Raw genomic sequence first — 23,662 nt, forward strand, 5'->3', positions numbered from 1 at the left:
CAAATGTTGCAACGAGAGGTGCTGTCAAGGAAACCATGTTCTTCTTTCTGTTGGAAAAACACCACGAACCAACAGCCAGAAATAAATTATACTTGAAACTCATGGGATCTGTTTTGCAAAACGGTAATTTACGAAAAAAATATTTTACACATTGTAATGGTTCTAAGGGGTTACTCGTGCGTAAGCAGGTGCCTATCTCCCTGGCTGGGTACAAACACCTGGCTGGGCTGCCAAAATGAACCTTTTCTGTCCGGGCAGCCACTCACCCGTGGCTGACTCAGTCGCTGGCAGAATCCGTGAGTGGGCATTTCTTAAACTTCTTCCAGCAAAGAAGCTCTTTGACGCCTAGTCTCCTCCTACTCTCTCTGCGCGAAAGCCTTCTGCGCAGGGAGGGCGTGGGCAACAGAGGACCCCTACTCTCCCTGCTGGTCCCAGGCAAGGAGTCATGGGACCGCCTCGCCGCTTCCCCCACCTGCCCCCCTTCTCCACTGGTGCTACGCTGATTCTCTTCCCCAGAAGATGGGCTGCTCCTCCCGATCCCTGGACGCTCTCTGGAATCCCTCTGGCTTTTGCGCTCCCCCTCCAGTATTGATGGCAGTTCCCTGACACACATGTTAGTACATTGCTGCTGAGTTAGGCGCATCTACTTTATAGAACAAGGATATCCTGAAATGTGGGGACATTGTCCCAATGATTTGGCAATCTAGAAAAGGGTTGAATAGGTCAAGGTGGTCTGAAGATTAATTCACTTACTCCAGGACCATTTTGATTTCCAGCTACCACTAGGCCTGTCTACACAGGGATAATGGAGACGATCATTCAGTATTCAGTAAGCCACATGGCAGGAACTCATATGCAGATCATGCAGATTTTAGTGCTAAAAGGAATGTGTATGTAAAACAAGAATACAGGAACTCCTATGACAGGGGAGAAGAACCTCAGGTCCTCTCTAGCCCAGGATCCTGTTCTCACAGATACCCACAAATGGGATCTGAGTGCAACAGGACTCTCTTGCCTTGTGATTCCCATTAACTGGCATTCGGAAGCATACTGCCCAGAACTGTGAAGGCAGAGTTGTAAAACAACTTCACCATCATCACTAAAATATCTGTTAAACAAAGAACATAATGACATTTAAAATTCTATTTATTTATTTGAATTAATATACCGCCCTATACTCACAGATCTCAGGGTGGTTCACAGAAAAGATCACAATATATAAAATCAAAATAAGAATAACCCAATAACACGCGCCCCACCAACTACATAGGATGTCAATCAGGTCAACCAAAGGCCTGGTTTAAAAGGAACGTTTTTACCTGGTGCCTAAAGGTATAAAATGGAAGTACCAGGCAAACTTCCCTGGGGAGAGCATTCCACAGATAGGGAGCCACTGCAGAGAAGGCCCTGTTCTTCGTTGCCACCCTCTGCACCTCTCAAGGAGGAGGCACATGAAGAAGGGCCTCAGAAGGTGATCTCAGGGTACGGGTAGGTTCATATGAAAAGAGGCAGTCCTTGAGGTATTGCGGTCCTGAGCCGTTTAAGGCTTTGTAGTTCAAAACCAGCACTTTGAATGGGGCCCGGAAACTAATTGGTAGCCAATGCAGTCAGACTAGGATCGGTGTAACATGCACAAACCGTCTTGCTCCGGTGAGCAACCTGCCTGCTGAATTCTGCACCAGCTGAAGTTTCCGAAGGATCTTCAGAGGCAGCCTTACGTATAACGCATTGCACTAATTTAACCTTGAAGTTACCAGAGCATAGACAACAGTAGTTAGGCTATCCCTGTCCAGATAGGGGCGTAGCTGGGTCACCGGCTGAAGCTGAGGGAAGGCACTCTGGGCAACTGAGGCCACCTGAGCCTCGAGCAACAAATGATCCAGGAACACCCCCAAGCGGTGAACCAGCTCCTTCAGGGGAAGTGTAACCCCATCAAGAGCCGGAGACCTCCCAGCCATCTGGTCTAGGGAACCACCCACTAGATTCTAGATACAAACACACAATCACTTTCAAATCAATTTTGGTAACTTTCTAACATTATATAAAAACCGATTCTTGCTTCTCTTACAAACACCACCAGCCAGCAGCTTTGGGTGCATTATAGTTTCAGTTGGTTGCTACATATTGAATTATAAATGTCCTCCGTTAGGGGTACATATGTCTTTTCTTTGTCATTCAGGAAATACAGGGTGTCTTTGATAGCTGCTGGGTCAAATCCTTCTTGGGCTAACTGCACCTTCCGGTGTTTGAATGTTCCGGTGACCTCAATGGCATCCTGCAACAACAAGGGAAAAGGCAAAATTACAGTGCAACCCTATGCATGTTTACTCAAATATAAGGCACAGTATTCAGAGGGGCTTAGTCTCAGGTAAACAGGATTGTAGCCTTAATATTATCCGTTGGGCCATATCTTTACTGGAATCAACAAAAATGCCAAAAATAATGACAAGTGTCTGAGCTCTCAAGAACTCTTATTCAGGCAAGATGTTACACAAAATATGAGAAAGTGGGGGGAAAGGAAAAGTACAAAGTTTGCCAAAAAAATAAAAAGGAAGTATAAAAATTAGTCTGGCTGGTGTAGCTATGAAGTCAGCTTTTAGGCTCACCTCCAAGGTGTAGGTTAAAGTTGAGTCCATCTCTGTTGGGTTTCAAGTTACACACCTAGGATTCTGAGACTAAGGACAGAATCACACTGTACATTCAAAGCACACCCCACACATATTCAAAGCACATTGCTTCCCACAGAGAATCCTGGGAATTGTAGTTTCCCCCTCGCAGTGCTACAATTCCTAATAATAATAATAATAATAATTTATTATTTATACCCTGCCCATCTGTCTGAGTTTCCCCAGCCACTCTGTGCAGCTTCCAATCAAGTGTTAAAAACAATACAGCATTAAATATTAAAAACTTCCCTAAACAGGGCTGCCTTCAGATGTCTTTTAAAAAGAAGATAGCTGCTTATTTCCTTCACATCTGAAGGGAGGGAGTTCCACAGGGCGGGCGCCACTACCGAGAAGGCCCTCTGTCTGGTTCCCTGTAACCTTACTTCTTGCAATGAGGGAACCGCCAGAAGGCCCTCGGTGCTGGATCTCAGGTCCGAGCTGAACGATGGGGGTGGAGACGCTCTTTCAGGTATATAGGACCAAGGCCGTTGAGGGCTTTAAAGGTCAGCACCAACACTTTGAATTGTGCTCCGAAACGTACTGGGAGCCAGTGCAGATCTCTCAGAACCGGTGTTATATGGTCTCAGTGGCCACTCCCAGTCACCAGACTAGCTGTCGCATTCTGGATTAATTGCAGTTTCCGGGTCACCTTCAAAGGTAGCCCCACGTAGAGTGCATTGCAATAGTCCAAGCAGGGGATAACTAGAGCATGCACCACTCTGGATTAAGTATCCTTAATCAACTATGCCCAAAGAAAAAGGACTGTCTCCTGTGGCTTCCAGGATTCAGAGTCATACAGCCTCTGACTGTGGACATAGAACACATCCATCAGGGCTAGTTGCCACTGATAGCTTTATCCTTCATGAATTAAGAACCATAGAATTGTAGAGTTTGAGGGTCATCGAGTCCAACCCCCTGGCAGGCAGAAATCTTTTTGCCCAACATTGGGCTCGAACCCACAACCCTGAGATCAAGAGTCTCAGGCTCTACTGACTGAGCTCCTCTTTTAAAGCCATCCAAGCTCCTCTTTTAAAGCCATCCAAGCCCACCGCCCCTTGTGGGAGCAATTTCAAATGCACTGCGTTAAAAAGTAAGTTCTTTTGTCTGTCCTCTTCCAACGTTTAGAATTCTAGTGCTATGATGCATAGGGAGAAAAACATTTCTCTGTCCTTTTTCTCCATTTCATGCATCATTTTATACCCTTCTATCCTGTTGACAGCAGTCACGAAATTAAGACGCCTGCTTCTTGGGAGAAAAGCAATGACAAACCTAGACAGCATCTTAAAAAGCAGAGACATCACCTTGCCAACAAAGGTCCATATAGTTAAAGCTATGGTTTTCCCAGTAGTGATGTATGGAAGTGAGAGCTGGACCATAAAGAAGGCTGATCGCCAAAGAATTGATGCTTTTGAATTATGGTGCTGGAGGAGACTCTTCAGAGTCCCATGGACTGCAAGAAGATCAAACCTATCCATGCTGAAGGAAATCAGCCCTGAGTGTTCACTGGAAGGACAGATCCTGAAGCTGAGGCTCCAATACTTTGGCCACCTCATGAGAAGAGAAGACTCCCTGGAAAAGAACCTGATGTTGGGAGAGATGGAGGGCACAAGGAGAAGGGGACAAGAGAGGACGAGATGGTTGGACAGTGTTCTCGAAGCTACAAACATGAGTTTGACCAAACTGCGGGAGGCAGTGGAAAACAGGAGTGCCTGGCATGCTCTGGTCCATGGGGTCACAAAGAGTCGGACACGACTAAACGACTAAACAACAACAACAACATCCTGTTGACTCTTGCTTGCCTTTTCTCTAAAAAAAAGCCTGAATGCCGTAATCAGTCTTCTTACAGGAGCGGTAGAATCATAGATGCGCAGATTCCTACCGTATTGTAACTTCCACTAATACTAGAACCTGTTCCATGGTGAAAATGGTCCTTAGTAAGGCAGACTTACCTGGATCCTCACAAAACAAGGCCTTGCATAAGCAGGCAGGTAGTCTACGACGTGTTTGTAGAGTTGTCCCCCATCAAATTCACAGCCGTCTTTTAGGCGTATGGATGCCATGCCTATCCTGCCCTCGTGACCTGCAAGAAAATGATTATTGTTGCTTGCATTTCTTTTTTCTTTTTAAATCTTTATTGCATTTTAAAAATTACAAAGAAAGCATAAATTAAACATTACATCCAAATATTCAAAAATCAAAAGGAAAAATACAAAAATGGAAAAAGAAGAAGAAAAAGAAATTAAAAGGTAGATAATATAAAACAAAAAAGAATTAGTCAAGTACACTAAATTGTTCAAAGGACACAAACAGTAATTTGAATATTCTATTCACCAGGTCTCAGAAAGAAATACATTTGTAATCCTTATTTTCTTTCTTTCTTTATAGTCACTTTCTTTCTGTTCTGGAAAAACTAGTTTGAATCCCTGCTATATTAGTTGACTTCCCTCTATCCCTTTGTGGCTTCAACACTTGTCTTAAGTAACAAATATTCTGTATTCATTTATTAAAATCAGTTTTACCGTTACATCTGTTGTTTGTGTTTCTAAACCGCATCACAACAAGTTCCTGATACAGCTCACTAGAAAAATTTTAAAACAGTATAAATCATAAAAAACAGGCTATCTCGACAACTTGTCAAGTAGTCAAGGTATACTTGACTACCTCAGTATACCTGAAGGAGTGTCTCCCCCCCATCGTCCAGCCCGGACACTGAGGTCCAACTCCATGGGCCTTCTGAAAGTTCCCTCACTGTGAGAAGTGTGGTTGCAGGGAGCCAAGCAGAGAAGGGCCTTCTCGGTGGTGGCGCCCGCCCTGTGGAACGCCCTCCCATCAGATGCCAAGGAAATAAACAACTACAGTGGTACCTCAGGTTAAGTACTTAATTCGTTCCGGAGGTCTGTTCTTAACCTGAAACTGTTCTTAACCTGAAGCACCACTTTAGCTAATGGGGCCTCTCACTGCCGCCGCACGGTCAGAGCACAATTTCTGTTCTCATCCTGAAGCAAAGTTCTTAACCCAAGGTACCATTTCTGGGTTAGCGGAGTCTGTAACCTGAAGCGTCTGTAACCTGAAGCATATGTAACCCAAGGTACCACTACATCTGAATTTTAGAAGACATCTGAAGGGAGCCTTGTTTAGGGAAGTTTTTAATGTTTTGATGTTTTATCGTGCTTTTATATTCTGTTGGGAGCTGCCCAGAGTGGCTGGGGAAACCCAGCCAGATAGTAAAGGTAAAGGGACCCCTGACCATTAGGTCCAGTCGTGGCCGACTCTGGGATTGCGGTGCTCATCTTGCTTTATTGGCCGAGGGAGCTAGCGCACAGCTTCTGGGTCATGTGGCCAGCATGACTAAGCCGCTTCTGGTGAACCAGAGCAGTGCATGGAAACGCCATTTACCTTCCCGCCGGAGCGGTACCTATTTATCTACTTGCACTTTGACGTGCTTTCGAACTGCTAGGTTGGCAGGAGCAGGGCCTGAGCAACGTCACAGGGATTTGAACTGCCAACCTTCTGATGGGCAAGTCCTAGGCTCTGTGATTTAATCCACAGCGCCACCCGCATCCCTAGCCAGATAGGCAGGGTATGTATGTATGTATGTATGTGTGTATGTGTGTGTGTGTGTATATATATATATATATATATATATATATATATATATATATATGCTTAACTCTCAGACCTTTTCTGTGCAAATCCAAATGAGCTGGAGAAGAAGACCGTAGCTGCCTGAAGTCTACCCTGCCCTACATCAAGAACGTGAACTAAAAACACCAAATTATGAGGCCCATCTCTCCAGTTAGGTAAGTGGCTTTGGGCACCTGGAGGTTTCAGCCGAACCATGGGTGTTTGACACTAGTCACGCTGTGTGTGGGATGAGAGAGCTTCTTTGTACACGTAGGTGAAAGGACTAGTTTTTAAAGCCAAAACGTAAGGGGAAGGGGCTGGAATAGTCTTGATGGAACCAGCTTCCTCCCAGGGCTTCTAAGATCTATGACCTTGAATGTTATTGACACAGGAGCCCCTAGCCAGGGCTGTGAGAACATGGTTGCATACTTTCTTCTGAGCTAATCTGTGCTTTTTGTCACTTGGAAAGGAACACCTGGCATTGAATACTGTTTACTCAAAGGATTTGTGGTTTGGGATAGAATATTTGGTGCTCACACCTGAATCTGCCAGATCGGCTCAAGTGTTTAGGAGAGATTCTGTCCCTGTGAACTTACGTCAGGTGGCAAATATATAGGATCTATCTAAAAGGGGTGAAAAGGTTTAGCCTAGGGATAATAAAAAAATGTGAAGGGTTACCACGACTTGCTACTCTCCCCCTTGCTGCAAGACCAGTTTGCAATTAGGCATTTCAGTCTTCTATTTGGTTTTTTAGGCCCAAGGGGAGCTGAGCTATATTTCCTCCATCTGCTGTAACATAATCTGAGGAGAGGATAAGGAACTCTGGACTATTATTCAGTTCTCTTGTTGGCGAAATCTTTCCCATGGCAATTAGGTGTTTACCTCTTCAACAGAGGTAGGTGAAAACAAAGGAAAGCAGCCTGAAGCACACTTGGTAATCAAGCTCTAAATGTCGGTGGCAGAAATGGAGCACCCAGCAAAAGACTCCTATTGTTTGCTATTTTTCCTTTTTCTTTTTTAAAAAAGACGTTTACTGAAAACATAACACATTTAATCACATAATCACATTTAATTCTTCTGATTGTTGTGCTTTGTAATGGTTTGTTTTATTGTTTTTAATGTTTGATGTTTTATCGTGTTTTTAATATTCTGTTGGGCAGGATATTATTATTACTCTTACTATTATTAATAATAATGATAATAATTGTATTTTTAAATTTCGTATTCATTGCATTCATTTCTATATTTAATTGGGGGTGTTTTAATGCCCCAATGGAATTGTTATTGTGTATTTTAATTTGTATTGATCTTATGATTTGTAATTACAATTTTATTGATTTTATAATTGTAAACTGGTTAGATGCCATTTCAGAATATAAAGGGTATATAAATAAATACATATTTTTTTAAAAAATGTGCATAATTGTATAAATAGAACTTGTCGCTGATCTGTCTTTTATTCTTTTAGAGAAAAGAAAAGTATATAGTAAAATAAGGCTGCAATCCTTTGCACTTAGTCCTATAGAACTTAGTGTGGCTTTATGTTTGAGTAGACATGTATGCAGTGGTACCTTGGTTTACAAACTTAATCCATTCTGGAAGTCCGTTCTTAAACCAAAGCGTTCTTAAACCAAGGTGTGCTTTCCCATAGCAGCGGGGGACTCAATTTACAAATGGAACACACTCAACAGGAAGCAAAACATGTTCTTATTCCAAGGCAAAGTTCACAAACCAAAACACCTCTTTCTGGGTTTTGCAGCGTTCTGAATCCAAGTTGTTCATAAACTAAGCTGTTCTTAAACCAAGGTACCACTAAGTTAATATATCGGTTCATACAAAATATCCACTTCTGTCACGGACTTCCCAATATTTAAAAATTGATTGCATTCATCCTAATTCAACTTCCCTTCTCTGCAACTCAAAATGTGTTTACAAATGCTGAAAAACAGTATTTGGTTTTGTCTAGAAAGTTAATGACTCCCTTCTCTGCTGCTATCTTTTTTTAATGTTGATACATTACTCTGCAATCATGGTTACAAAAAATTCAAATGTGTTATGAGGAAAATACAGAAGGTGGGACAGAGATCTTCTGATCATTTAGGATGAGTGTTGAGGGAGTGTAGCAGCCACAATGATGGAAAGAAGGCCATTTCTCTCTCTCTTTTCAAGAAGCCACAAAACTATCACCTTTGACACCAGAGCATTCATACTATACCTGGAATGGGCACGCCATATACATTTGCCTCCTGAATAAAGTTGATCAGTCCCAGAATATCTGCAACTTCAGTTGTAGCAACATTTTCTCCTTTCCATCTGAGATGGGGGGGGGGCAGCAGGGGAGAAAATCCCATTAAAGCAAACAAACTCAGAGCAAGTAACATTGCAAAATAATGGACACTTGCGCCACTTTCCTTTGCAGAGATGTAGCCATACAAATTAAGTAACTAGCCTGCAAGTAATATAGGTAAAGGGTAAAGGGACCCCTGACCATTAGGTCCAGTAGCAGACGACTCTGGGGTTGTGGTGCTCATATCGCTTTATTGACCAAGGGAGCCGGCGTACAGCTTCCGGGTCATGTGCCCAGCAGGACTAAGCCGCTTCTGGCGAACCAGAGCAGCGCACGGAAACGCTGTTTACCTTCCCGCCGGAGTGGTACCTATTTATTTACTTGCACTTGCTTTCGAACTGCTAGGTTGGCAGGAGCTGGGACCGAGCAATGGGAGCTCACCCCGTCACGGGGATTCGAACCGCCGACCTTCTGATCAGCAAACCCAAGAGCCTCAGTGGTTTAGACCACAGGGCCTAATGGCCACCCTGGGTGGGTGGGGCTAGTTCAGAGCCTGAGACCATATAAACCTCTGGAAGATGCCCCAAACTGAACTTCTGACTAGCTACCACATAGGGAAATGGATTTCCAAATCCATGGAAATGTTTTCCGGGTTCAGCTTTCGTGGCTCCAGCCCTGACACAATAATACGGAACCCCCTCTTCAAAGCCATTTCATGTTGCCATTTCTGCAAGTCAGTATGTGGACTGACTTGGAATAAGTCCACACATTCATCTGCTGACTGTTGGCATCATGAAGTGATGACTTGCATGTTGGTGCTACCCATTTCCGACAGAATATTTTTCATTGTAAGCTCACATATTCAGTAAGAGGTCAACAAAAGAGTGTGTGTGTGTGTGTGTGTGAGAGAGAGAGAGAGAGAGAGAGAGAGAGGGGGGGGGTGTTTGTCCCCCAACTTGCACAGTGACATGATCACCCAAATTCTCTGCTGCACATCATCTTTCTGATGAGCTGCATACATTAAAAGGTAAAGGGACCGCTGACCATTAGGTCCAGTCGTGGCCGACTCTGGGGTTGCGGCGCTCATCTCGCTTTATTGGCCGAGGGAGCCGGCGTACAGCTTCCAAGGCATGTGGCCAGCATGACTAAGCCGCTTCTGGCGAACCAGAGCAGCGCACGGAAACACTGTTTACCTTTCTGCCAGAGTGGTACCTATTTATCTACTTGCACTTTGACATGCTTTCGAACTGCTAGGTTGGCAGGAGCAGGGACTGAGCAACAGGAGCTCACCCTGTCGTAGGGATTCGAACCACTGATCTTCTGATCGGTAAGTCCTAGGCTCTGTGGTTTAACCCACAGCGCCACCCGTGTCCCTTGCTGCATATATTAAGAACCCACAATTATTTGCTTTCACCTTTTAAAGGTCATAAATATACATAAAAAGCCAACAAACCGGAATGTGTCTCCAACTCGGTCATGGAAATAAATGAAGTTGTTATGGTCAATCATTAAAAGATCACCACTGTTGAAATATAAATCCCCTTTCTGGAACACATCTCTGAGCTTTTTCTTTTCAGTCTGGCTCTTGGCTCCCACATATCCACTAAATGGTGCAAACCGTGTTATTTTACAAACTAACAGTCCCACTTCACCTGTAGGGAACAAAAAACAACAACAAGCAAGTATAAAAAGGCAGCCCCATACTGGGAAGTTTTTAAGGCCTGATGTTTCACTCTGTTTTGTTATATTCTGTTGGAAGCCGCCCAGAATGACAACCCAGTCAGATGGGCTGGGTACAATCTATGTATCAATCTATCTATTATTACATTTGTTAGTTGCTTTAAAAAATAAATTATCTCTCGCTTGGACTACTGCAATGCGCTCTATGTGGGGCTACCTTTGAAGGTGACCCAGAAACTACAATTAATCCAGAATGTGGCAGCTAGACTGGTGACTGGGAGCGGCCGCCGAGACCATATAACACCAGTCTTGAAAGACCTACATTGGCTCCCAGTACGTTTCGGAGCACAATTCAAAGTGTTGGTGCTGACCTTTAAAGCCCTAAACAGCCTCGGTCCAGTATACCTGAAGGAGCATCTCCACCTCCATCGTTCTGCCCGGACACTGAGGTCCAGCACCGAGGGCCTTCTGGCGGTTCCCTCACTGCGAGAAGTGAGGTTACAGGGAACCAGGCAGAGGGCCTTCTTGGTAGTGACACCTGCCCTGTGGAACTCCCTCCCACCAGATGTCAAAGAGAAAAATAACTACCAAACTTTTAGAAGACATCTAAAGGCAGCCCTGTTTAGGGAAGCTTTTAATGTTTAATAAGTTATTGTATTTTAGTGTTTTGTTGGAAGCTGCCCAGAGTGGCTGGGGGGACCCAGCCAGATGGGCGGGGTATAAATAAATTATTATTATTATTATTATTATTATTATTATTATTATTATTATTAAATTAATGAGAGAAAATGAAACAGACAAAACCAATCAAAACCCTCAAATTTAAAACAATGTATCATACAAAATACCCAAAATGCTCATCTAATAATGTAATATTGACAAGTCCTAGCCACCCCAGATAAACACCACCGTAGAGGAAGGCTCTCTTAGTTACAAAATATTTGAGTGAATATAAAGGTCTTAGTGACGGTTAGTGATGGTGTCAGGCATGTTTCCTTGGGGATAATGTTTCACAGATGGAGTTGTTTCGTTCACAAGTGGGGAATTTGTGGTCTTCCAGATGTTGCTAGACTGCAATTCCCATCAGCTACAGCGAGCATGGCCAGGGTTCAGGGATGATGGGAGCTGCAGTCCAGCAACCTTTAAAAGGCCTATTGTTTTCCGCACTTCAAAATGATGTGCAAACAAGGCCTACTAAAATGGCAGCTCAAAGAAACAGCAGCACTGAATTTTACCGGCAAATAAAGAAGTAAAACATATGTACCTTTAGGAACTTTTATACAGTAGCCGTCTTCATTTCGGAAAGGTTCATCTTTCTCTACATCATATTTAATCAGGTCATAGCGCATTATTTTCTAATGAAAATGGTGATGATGATGATAATGATTATTATTATTAATCGAATTTATATACTGCCCTATACCCGGAGGTCTCATATACATCACATTTACATATACATTGCATTTTTCTTCATACAGACCCCCAATACTGTTTATATAAAAAAAGAGAACACTTTAAGCATCATATACATGCATGGAAGTGCCATGGACTTCTTCAGCTGATGCACTTGGAAGCAGCGACGGCTGCTGCGCTACCTTGAACATCAGCTGTTAGGCGGTGAGGCTAAGCAGTTCAACAAAGCCCCACTGCCCCTCCGGCTTGCGAGGAGACCCTCCCTGGAGCCTGAAGAGGTCCTCTTTGGGATCTGAGGTAGGTCTCCTTGCGAGGCAGTAGGACTCTCCAGGGTGCTCCCCATTTTATGTGATTTCGCAAAAACACAGGGGCCTGCAACGGAACCCCACCTGTATTAATACAGAGGTTCAGATCATGATGCATGGATTCTGTTAGTGTGAGCTTCTGATGACGTTGTTGTATCTTCAAAATTAAACAAGCTTTGTAAATATTGTTATATATACATATTCAATCTGAAGTATCATGTCTAATCTTGGTAAACAGGGACCACTGAAACACATTTTCACTTACCTTATGCAAATAATTTAATCTTCCCACGGCTCCGATTTTCCCAGTATAGTTCACAAAGCCTACATTGCCTTCCGTGGCTGCGTAAAACTCAAAAATGCGTATGTTTCCAAACCTCCGGATGAATTCCCTCCAAACGTCAGCCCTTAAGCCATTACCCAAGGCAATTCTTACCCTATGGTTGCAATCGTTGTCTTTCTGGAAATAAAAGGAAGAACTCAGGATACCAGAAGGGCATTAACAGTGTTCAGTAGAGAATGAGCTAGCCATATTGCAGTATTTTATACATGCAAAAAGTAATCCACACTCGCCAGCAGAAGGTGGAGGCTTCTATGAGAAGCACAGGGAGCTGCCTTATAAAGGATTGGAATAATAATAATAATAATAATAATAATAATAATAATAATAATTTATTGTTTATACCCCGTCCATCTGGCTAGGTTTCCCCAGCCACTCTGGGTGGCTCCAAACAGAATATTAAAAACACAATAAAACATCAAACATTAAAAACTTCCCTAAACAGGGCTGCCTTCAGATGTCTTCTAAAAATCAAATAGTTGTTTATTTCCTTGACATCTGATGAGAGGACATTCCACAGGGCGGGCACCACTATCAAGAAGCCCCTTTGCATGGTTCCCTGTAACCCCACTCCTCGCAGGGAGGGAACCGACAGAAGGCCCTCGGAGCTGGACCTCAGTGTCCTGGCTGAGTGATGGGGTGGAGATGCTCCTTCAGGTATACTGGGCTGAGGTCGTTTAGGGCTTTCAAGGTCAGCACCAACACTTGGAATTGTGCTCGGAAACGTACATCAAAAGTCAGAATTGTCTTATCAAAACCAATGGTGCCCGTTCCCAGGGGCAAAAGTGGGCAGAGAAACCAATGCAAATCTTTACTGTGCCTTATACTGAGTCTGAGCATAGGTCCATGTAGCTCAGGGCTGTCTACACTGACTGGCAAGTGCACTCAGGGGGGTGGGGTCTCTCCCAGCCCTAACTTGGACATGCTGGGGATAGAACTAAGGAGCTTAGTTGCTCTACCACCAAGCTACGGCATCCTGTTGTACAACAGGCAAGTTTCTACATACTTCCTTCTCTTTCCTCCATCCAGAAAAACAAGAGTCATTATTCAGAGTTCAAGGACTGTCAGGGGGGACATTTCGTCAGGCAAGGCCTTGCCCCACCCTCTAGTCTCTGCTTCTCAATCCGTACTGTATTGTTTTATGTACAGTGGTACCTCGGATTGGGACGCGGGTGGCGCTGTGGGTTAAACCACAGAGCCTAGGACTTGCCGATCAGAAGGTCAGCGGTTCGAATCCCTGCGACGGGGTGAGCTCCCGTTGCTCGGTCCCTGCTCCTGTCAACCAAAGAGTTCCAAAGCTCAAAGTGCAAGTAGATAAATAGGTACCGCTCCGGCGGGAAGGTAAACGGCGTTTCCGTGCGCTGCTCTGGTTTGTCAGAAGCAGCTTATTCATGCTGGCTACATGACCCGGAAGCTGTCTGCAGACAAACGGTGGCTCCCTTGGCCAATAAAGCCGCAACCCCAGAGTTGGTCACGACTGGACCTAATGGTCAGGGGTCCCTTTACCCTTTACCTTTACCTTGGGTTACATACGCTTCAGGTTACAGACTCCGCTAACCCAGAAATAGTACCTCGGGTTAAGAACTTTGCTTCAGGATGAGAACAGAAATCACGCGGCACGGCAGCAGTGGCAGGAGGCCCTATTAGCTAAAGTGGTGCTTCAGGTTAAGAACAGTTTCAGGTTAAGAACGCACATCGAGAATGAATTAAGTACTTAACCCGAGGTACTACTGTACTGTGGCTTGCCATTGTTTTATTGATTATAGTTTAGAAATTATTTATTGGAACTGTTGAGTGGATTTCTGTTTAACTTTTATATGTTGACATTATTATTTTATACTGTTCTAATGATTGTTGAATGTTACTTTTTTGATGTAGGTTGCTTATTTTAAATTTTTGTTTTATTGTCACATTTCTGTATTGCATTAGATTGTTATAAGATGTACATTTTTTCTTTCTTCAGCTTGTAAACCGCCTTGAGTATTGTAAGATAGAAAGACGGTATATAAATTGAAAAGATGAAAAGGACACTCTAGGACACAAGACTGGGGGCAGTGAGGCTTCTGAATGACAGCCACTGGAAGAAACAGGAGGAGAGAGGACTCTTGTGCTCAAATCCTGCTCAAGAGTTTTCCCCACATGAATCTAGTTGGCTACTAGATTAGCAAGACAAAGGAGATGCTGTTGGACTTTTGGAGGAAGAGAGGAGAACTAGCCCCACTGTACATAGGGGAGGGCTGTGTGGAGAGAGCCTCTTCCTTTAAATTCCTAGGAGTTTATCTCAGTGAAGACCTTACTTGGAAAATCAATACAACCCAGGTGGTTAAGAAAGCCCAACAGAGACTCCATCTCCTCAGAGTATTGCGAAAGAATGATGTCAATCAACATTTGATGATCTCCTACCGGTCCACAATAGAAAGTGTCCTTTCATAGTGCATCACGGTGTGGTACGCTGGTTTGACATCAACTGATAGGAAGTGCCTACAGTGGGCGGTGAATACAGCACAAGATATTATGGGCTGTCCCGTGAATCCGCTGGATGACACCACGGAAGAACGTTGCCTCAGGAGAGTGAGGAAAATTCTCAGGGATGATTCACACCCTAGCTGGCACTTTCTTGATCTCCTGCCCTTGAGCAGAAGATATAGAAGCATGATTAGTCACACCAACAGGGTAAAGAACTGCTTTTATCCGTGGGCTGTTAGGCTGCTGAATGAAAAGATAATAACAGGGCAACTGACTTTAGGGTTTGGTGGGTGTGCGTCAGTAAACAAGAGGAATTAAGACCTGAGAGCTGAGTGGGGGGTGCTCGTCTAACCTCACTGTATACAAGTTGTACAAGTGACAATAAAGTACAGTGGTACCTCGGGTTAAGAACTTAATTCGTTCTGGAGGTCTGTTCTTACCCTGAAACTGTTCTTAACCTGAGGTACCACTTTAGCTAATGGGGCCTCCTGCTGCTGCAACTGCGCAATTTCTGTTCTCATCCTGAAGCAAAGTTCCTAACCTGAGGTACTATTTCTGGGTTAGTGGAGTCAGTAACCTGATGCGTCTGTAACTCAAGGTACCACTGTATTTCATATTTATTTCTATTTCAATTTACTGTGAGAACAGGATGCTGGACCAGATGGTCCTTGGCCTGATCCAGCGGGTTCTTCTTATGTTCTATCCACATGACACCACAATGGCTAGCTTTGGTCCTTCCATGTATTTCCCCCCCGCTCTTGCTTTTTTGACCATGGGAGTCCTGAGATTTATTTTTCCGCTTAGAAAAGCTTCTCTAGGGGTGAGCTATTATTAACCCGCTGTCCGTCCCTCTGTTTTCCATTCATCCCTTTACCCCTGAGTAAAGGAGATGATGCAAAATGAAGGCGGCAATGGTTAGATCTGAGCTATGATCAAATCCAAAAGGAACCGTACCACAAAAATAATGCGCTTTTTAAAAAAGTCTGGTTATGAACCACTTACAATGTACTGATATTTGTTTATTCTTTTCCTGTTAACATTTCAAATATATGTAACTCTGAAAGGATTGTGATTTTTTGGTGTCCCACATATATTTTGTCTCAGTTAATAAAATTCCTTTAAAGATAAAATAAAAAACCAATGCACCTGTAAACAGGGAGAGTGGAACATGAGAAAACGCTGTTACTGAGTGCAGCCGAACCCATGACGGAACCTTCTCAGTAGAGGCCCCGGATTTATAGAATGCCTTGCCTGGTGATGTGTATGTGAACCCCTCATTCTTAACATTTAGGCAAAACATTACTGTTTCACCTTAGCATTCAGTGGCTAAATGATAATATTTCTGGCAATTCTGAAATCATCAGTTGTGAGGGTACGTGGTTGTCATCGTTGTTTAAACAAAAATGTTTTAAAATTGTATTGTTTTAACAGTTTGCCTCACTGGGCTCCTTTGGATGGAAACACAAGATGACAATCGAAAAAATAACTTTTGTGTGTGTGTTGCCTAACATTGTGATCTTTATATTTATGTAAAAAAAACCAAACAGTTCTCGCTCCTCCTGTTTCTGTCATGGAAATTAAGCTCCGTGGTTCCCCTTTAATGATCTATACTGCTAAAGAGTTTTATAACACCCACAGGAAAAGCAAATCGCATCGCTAAAAACCACCTTGTTTTGTATTACACCTGTGGGCTTTATACATCTGTGGGCTTTATTCCCAGCTTTGAAGTGATTTCCTTGGATCAGGTAACTGAGCACGCCAACTTTGACAACAGTCTATGCCCCCGCCGCTGCTGCTCAGAGCTTAATTAAATTCTTAAAATGGCTGGCATAAAAGTCAGCTGGTTTTTGTAACTCTTCACTGGAGAGTTTTCTGTTGGAGGAAATGTGCAGAGTGTTCTTCCAGACACGACTGAAAATCCTTGCTCAACCACTATACTCATACTGCAAAACATAGGTAAAGGTAAAGGGACCCCTGACCATTAGGTCCAGTCGTGGCCGACTCTGGGGTTGTGGCGCTCATCTCGCTTTACTGGCCGACGGAGCCGGCGTACAGCTTCTGGGTCATGTGGCCAGCATGACTAAGCCACTTCTGACGAACCAGAGCAGCGCACAGAAACACCGTTTACCTTCCTGCCAGAGTGGTACCTATTTATCTACTTGCACTTTGATGTGCTTTCGAACTGCTAGGTTGGCAGGAGCAGGGACTGAGCAACGGGAACTCACCCCATTGCGGGGATTTGAACCGCCGACCTTCTGATCAGCAAGTCCTAGGCTCTGTGGTTTAACCCACAGCACGCAAAACATATTAACTGCAAGCAAATACAGGAACCTGTCTTAAGATAGAGATAGGTAGAGGAACTCAGTTTTCAGTTAGCACCCGTTAGTTAAGCCCCCAACTTTAGCTCTCTTTCCTTCTGGAACAGATCCCTTAACATTTCTTCCAGTGAGATTCATTTCTCTATATATTTAGAGTCACATGACACCAGGTCTTGCTTCCTGAACCGGGCTCTAAAGACTGCTCCTTTGATATCCCAAAGGATTGCTGGAGCCATTTATTTCTGTTTGGTTTGCAGCCAAACAGACTGAGGCAGGTGTAAACTTCCCACTATTCAGTTTAATTGCGTATTAACTGGAAAACCTGGTGTTCAATTAGCTACACCCCTAAGGAAGATTAAATAAATAAAGTGTTCAGCTCTTGTTTTAAGCTCATGCATATCTCTGCTTGCAACCAAATGCAGCCATTTAAGCCACAATTTTCCTTGCTTAAATAGTGCGTACAAAACTCAAATCTAATAGAGTGGTACCTTGGTTCTCAAACGCTTTGGTACTCAAACAACTTGGAACCCAAACACTGCAAACCCGGAAGTAAGTGTTCTGGTTTGCGAACTTTTTTCGAAAGTCGAGTGTGCTCTGTTTTGAGTGTTACGCTTCCAGTTTGAGTGCCACACTTCCGTTTTGAGTGTTACACTAAGGTCTGTCTGTTTTTGCTATTTATTTTGCTTTTTATTTTTGCGGTTCTTTTTGTTTTGTTTTTGTGACTGTGTGGAACCCACTTCAGCTACTGATTGATGATTGTGTGACTGCAGTACATTGTTTATTGCTTTCATTTTATGGATCGATGGTCTCGTTAGATAGTAAAATTCGTGTTAAATTGCTGTTTTAGGGGTTGTTTTTAAAAGTCTGGAACGGATTAATCCATTTTGCATTACTTTCTATGGGAAAGTGAGCCTTGGTTTTGGAACGTTTTGGTTTTGGAAAGGACTTCCGGAATGGATTAAGTTTGAGAACCAAGGTACCATTGTACTGTTCTACAACTGGCATGCAAAGTGAACAGAGGGAAATATCTTGACCGTGGTATACCTATGGGGATTCACCTTCCTCACAGAGATTCTAGATCCCTCTGCACCATTTGACTTATTTGTTTAATAAATTTTTAAGCTGCGTTAGAAGAACGGTCTATTTTCTTTCAAAAACTGATTCTGCCCACCTAAGCACTGCTTGGCCATGGTGTCACAAAGGTGCTTTAAGGGGTGCTGTTTATAGAGTCAAGCTCAGCAATGCAATTGTGCCTGTATTCAGAGCTGCAGAGCTTTAAGGTCCTGAAAGACAACCCAGATACAGAAGACAATTTAGTCCGCCATAATCTATAGACTCCACCTCCCACCACTTGCAATGGACAGTGCAGAATGGGGTTGCTGGAGGTACTTCAATTGGCATTGCACCAGCAAGTATTCTTATGCGGAACATTCCTGGTAGATTCCAGTCCCTCCTATAGTGCAAAGGGCAGCTGAGAAACTAAAAATTAAATTTCTTAGAATCGTTTAAGTTTCTGATGTACAAAGTCCACGGTACCTTAATTTACCTCCAGCTTGCATAACTTGTGATCCAAGCCAACTGCAGCCTACCAGCTATGGACTGCAGCCTGACAAACCTTTTGTTTTTGTAGCTACAGAAAAGCAGTAGAACAGAAGGTTTCTGAAGTTTCTGATGGGCTGTCATGTATAGCCGGTGGAATTAGATTCAGGTTGGAGCAAGAGGGGGAAACCTCAGGTCCGGGTTCTTGAATGCATCCCTCCTTGTCTCTCTGGCCTTTGGGACTTTTCCCAGGTCACAACCCACATAGGCCCTGCTTCACTCCCTCCTCAAGTGCTTTTGTCTGGCTAGAATGTGCCCACGACCTCTGATAATATCTCTTGTGGTCTGGATGGAAGGAGCTGGGTACATGAGTGTTATGTACTGAAGTTCTCACCCTGGGCCAGCAGGGGGATAGATAGTTCAGGTCCACATATGCAAATAAGGGATCGAAAGTGACATTAGTGATTGGATAGTTACAGAAAGTTGTTACAGTTACGTTGTACTGGAGCTCTATATTAGCAGGCTGACTGAACCCTTCAGTTCAGTTCTGTTCTGGCCTGTGAATAAACAAGAGCTGTTTGAAGAATCGCTGTGACGTCTGATATGTTCACCCACAATTTAACAATGAGAGCATGTGGCAACCAGCCTACCATACAAAAGGGAAATTCACTTCCATTGCTCTGCCCACTTTTGCCTTTGGCTCTAATAATAATAATAATAATAATAATAATAATAATAATAATAATTCATTTATACCCCGCCCATCTGGCTGGGTTGTACAGCTTCAGGACATAAAAGCATAATAAAACCTCAAACATTAATAGTGACAATCTGATCCAATATAAAAGTCACAATAATGTTAAAATAAACAACTTATATCAGACAAAGCAACATTCAACAATCCATCAGAGTCTAATAGTAAACAGTAAAATTGGTATGTTGCCCTTGGGAGGTTTTCCGGAAGGGAATGTGGCCCTTGGCGTGAAAAGCATTTCCCCGCCCCCCCCCCCCCCGGCTTAGAGAGTCACAAGTTGTGCAAGAGCGGCTTTAATCCGGAACGGCTGTGGATCCAACAAAAGAACTTGGCCCAAGTCTTTCTTTAGAATTAATTTCACCATCTAAGAAACGGGCCTCTTTCGAGTTCATGTGAAGGTACAGATTTTAATTTTTTTTACAGAAGCTGTTATGTACTGAAGTTCTCACCCTGGGCCAGCAGGGGGATACTGTAGATAGTTATGCAAATAAGGGATCAAAAGTGACGTTCAGTGATTGGATAGTTTTAGAAAGTTGTTACAGTAACGTTGTACTGGAGCTCTATATAAGCAGGCTGACTGAACCCTTCAGTTCAGTTCTGTTCTGGCCTGTGAATAAACAAGAGCTGTTTGAAGAATCGCTGTGACGTCTGATATGTTCACCCACAACTTAACAGAAGCCACAAGTGCTAACAAACCATATATATAATACTTTAAATAAATAAATAAATAAATAAGGCATTGAATCAAGACCAGTTCTAACAATATCTGTAGAAGCGCGCTCTCTCTCTCTCTCTCTCGCGCTCTCTCTCTCTCTCTCTCTCTCTCTCACACACACACACACACACACATATACACAGATGTCAGAGGAATAACTTACCTTGGGCACATTGCATAAATAGCGAAGCACCTCTCCGATGTACTGTATGACAGTTACGTTGTATTTTCTGCAGTCATCCCAAAACTGGGTAGCTGAAAATTTTGAACGTAATGCAAGAGTAGCACCTACAAGCAAATGAGGCAGTGGAATTAGACACTAACACACATACCCCTATTGAAGGACATACTGTATTTTTCCATGTATAACACCCCCACCGTGTATAAGACGCCCCCTATTTTTGGGGCTGCAACCAATCACCTGGCCCGTGTATAAGACGAGCCCTGTTTTCAAACATTATTTTTGAGTAAAAAACCCCTAGTCTTATACACAGAAAAGTATGGTGTCTATCATCTTCTGATGCTGCTGTGGGAAAATTGCAAGCAGTCCTAAAGGACTGCACACTCCTGTCTGAGAGCCCATGTACAGGACCGGGTGGCAGAATTCTGGACTGCGCCAGTTCAGAATACAGTCTCACATTTTTGAACGCTCCCCTGTGTAAAAGTGTTGTGTGTAGTAACGCAGAACCGTTGAGCAGACACTTTGCTAAAAACTCATTCCGCCATCTTTGAGCCTGTGTGATGGGTAATCGTAGACACACCCACATAGTCCCTCCCTGGAAATTGTGCTTATAGATCAACTCCTCAGGCTTACCGCACCCTCCTGAAATTCTCAGAACCCTGTGAATCGGCAGTGCATGGAAAAGGTACAAACAACTGGCATGGTCAAAGCTAATGCAATCAAGGTTTTAAAAGGACAACTCACTAAATCAGGGATGGGGAACCTGTAGTCCTCTGGATGTTGTTAAGACTCCCATCTTTGAAGGTGACCCGGAAACTGCAATTAATCCAGAATGCGGCAGCTAGACTGGTGACTGGGAGTGGCCGCCGGGACCACATAACACCGGTTCTGAGAGATCTGCATTGGCTCCCAGTACGTTTCCGAGCACAACTCAAAGTGTTGGTGCTGACCTTTAAAGCCCTAAATGGCCTCGGTCCTGTATACCTGAAGGAGTGTCTCCACCCCCATCGTTCAGCCCGGACACTGAGATCCAGCGCCGAGGGCCTTCTGGCAGTTCCCTCATTGCGAGAAGTGAGATTACTGGGAACCAGACAGAGGGCCTTCTCGGTAGTGGCGCCCACCCTGTGGAACGCCCTCCCTTCAGATGTGAAGGAAATACGCAGCTATCCTATCTTTAAAAGACATCTGATGGCAGCCCTGTTTAGGGAAGTTTTTAATATTTAATGCTGTATTGTTTTTAACACTTGATTGGGAGCCGCCCAGAGGACTGGGGAAACTCAGCCAGATGGGCGGGGTATAAATAATATATTTTTATTATTATTATTATTATTATTATTATTATTATTATTATTATCTCTCACCAGTGCTAGCCAGCACTACCAATAGGCAGGAATGATGGGAACTGAACTCCCAACAATATCCGGGAAGGCAAGAAGTTCCCATGCCTGCAGCAAATCCTAATTTGTTTCCACTCAGTTCAAACGGTATTGTCCCTGAATGAGCAGCATCAAAATGTATTTCTGTCTGTTTGCACCCATTGTTATTTCTCCAAGAGCCTCTAAGGGCATGTGGTGTGGGAGCTGTTCCCTTGCGTCAAGATCCCAGGTACCTTCGGGGAAATGTATATGAAGGAACGATGGGGGCAAGGGCCAACAAATGCTGATTCTACACTCCTGGCTCAGCTCGGTGGCTAGAAGCCGAGTAAACATGCTACAGTGGAAGCTCATTGCGTGTCGAGGTCCCCAAGCCGCCCCAATAAAACACAATTCACACAGAATTTTTTTGTTTAAGGTTTTTGGCATAATTTTGGCCACAACTTTATTAAAATACAGTGGTACCTCGGGTTAAGTACTTAATTCGTTCCGGAGGAATGTTCTTAACCTGAAACTGTTCTTAACCTGAAGCACCACTTTAGCTAATGGGGCCTCCTGCTGTTGCCGCGCCACTGGAGCATGATTTCTGTTCTTATCCTGAAGCAAAGTTCTTAACCTGAGGTAATATTTCTCGGTTAGCGGAGTCTGTAACCTGAAGCGTCTGTAACCTGAAGCGTATGTAACTCGAGGTGCCACTGTACAGAAAATGTGAGTGGTTGCTTAGGCATTGGTTGCGACTATCTGTCCCCGCCTGGGGACAGACTGACATTTGCCCGCCCGCGAAAGTAAGAAAGGGAAAACGTTTTGGGGAGAAAGATGGAGCTGGGAACCATGCCCTCACCTCTCCCCAAATGCTCCCAGGGGCTCTTGCATGGCCCTAGCCCCTTGACAGGGGTTCGGACAAAAGCATGGTGAGCCCCTGGATTCCTTTAACGGAATACCCTTGCAGCAACAGCATTGGAGGGGCAGGCACAGCCAATCCATGCCCCTCCACCGACCAGTTCATAAAAACCAGTGCCTAACTGCAGCCTTACAAGTTGTGACGATTTGCTACGCAGCAGGCAAAAACCAAATGGCACCAGCCAATCAGCCAAATGGACAAAATTCCTACCATGCCCTTGCCCCACAACAGGCATAGCAAGGTCTGTGCGAACAACCCTAAATATAGGGAGGGTGGGCGGATAATCTGATGCGTGCAGTGAAAAGAGGAAGCTCAACGTTGCGTGCAGGGAATATAAAACTTCTTGGCTGTCAATCATTAAATGGCAACATCAAATTCTCCCCAACGACAAGAGGAGCCCAATTGCAATGGTGGCTAACTACCTTTACCCGCCCAGCAACAGTGGGATGTCTTGTAAGACCCCACCGCAACACATGCTCTCCCTGAAGGAGAACATGCTTTCCAAAACAAAGTCAAGTTATTAATCCAACTAAGCCCCGCTTACCTTGCAGGATGCAGCCATGTACCCCAATTAAAAGGGCAGCACTATGATAGAGTGGCAGAGCGGTATAGATAACATCTGCTGAAGTAACACCGCTGGCAATGATCAGACCACAGGCCAATAATGTGCGTTCATGGGTAATCAACGCAGCTTTCGGGAGACCTGTGTGAAGAGAAAAGTTTTGTTTTTCATTAGACGGGAAACAAGTACAGTTGTACCTTGGATCCCGAACATCTTGCAAGCATAGCTGTCAACCGTCCCTTATTTGGCGGGAAACTCCCTTATCCCAGTACCATGCCCCGCTGCTGTCCCTTATTGATGATGTCCCTTAAATTTCCCGGGTTTCAAAGGAAGCAGCTCCTCTCCCTCCCTCCCTCCCTGCCGGCCAGGGAGGAAGGAGGCTCCAACTGTGTTGCTTGGCTGCGTTGCTCACTCAATAAGGAGTCTAAGAACGACTGGGGGGGTGGAGCTTGCATGCCATGTGCCAATCAAATCGGCCGTGTTGCCTGGGGACTCGCCTTTGCTCAGCGCTTCCCAGCGGAGAGGTGACGGTGGTTTT

At 44.1% G+C, this 23,662-nt stretch overlaps 1 protein-coding gene and 1 long non-coding RNA gene across 2 annotated transcripts in view; both read right to left on the reverse strand.

The window, feature by feature from the left end:
* LOC309329022 overlaps positions 1 to 23,662 on the reverse strand; it is a 114,034-nt gene that overhangs the window by 73,924 nt on the left and 16,448 nt on the right. The window lies entirely within an intron of this gene.
* Positions 1,134 to 23,662, reverse strand: part of SLC27A2 (solute carrier family 27 member 2) — a 34,037-nt gene continuing 11,508 nt past the window's right edge. Inside the window, exons 3-10 of the mRNA XM_081838973.1 lie at positions 23,107 to 23,265; positions 20,271 to 20,395; positions 12,241 to 12,435; positions 11,522 to 11,612; positions 10,031 to 10,229; positions 8,506 to 8,603; positions 4,616 to 4,746; positions 1,134 to 2,275 (exon numbers count right to left, since the gene is read on the reverse strand). Of these exons, the coding sequence (XP_081695099.1) occupies positions 2,099 to 2,275; positions 4,616 to 4,746; positions 8,506 to 8,603; positions 10,031 to 10,229; positions 11,522 to 11,612; positions 12,241 to 12,435; positions 20,271 to 20,395; positions 23,107 to 23,265 (1,175 nt within the window). The 3' untranslated portion in view covers positions 1,134 to 2,098. The remainder of the gene's footprint in view (positions 2,276 to 4,615; positions 4,747 to 8,505; positions 8,604 to 10,030; positions 10,230 to 11,521; positions 11,613 to 12,240; positions 12,436 to 20,270; positions 20,396 to 23,106; positions 23,266 to 23,662) is intronic.

Source organism: Podarcis erhardii, assembly GCF_964252035.2.
Source record: "Podarcis erhardii genome assembly, chromosome: 14".
In the NCBI taxonomy this organism is placed as follows: Eukaryota; Metazoa; Chordata; class Lepidosauria; order Squamata; family Lacertidae; genus Podarcis; species Podarcis erhardii.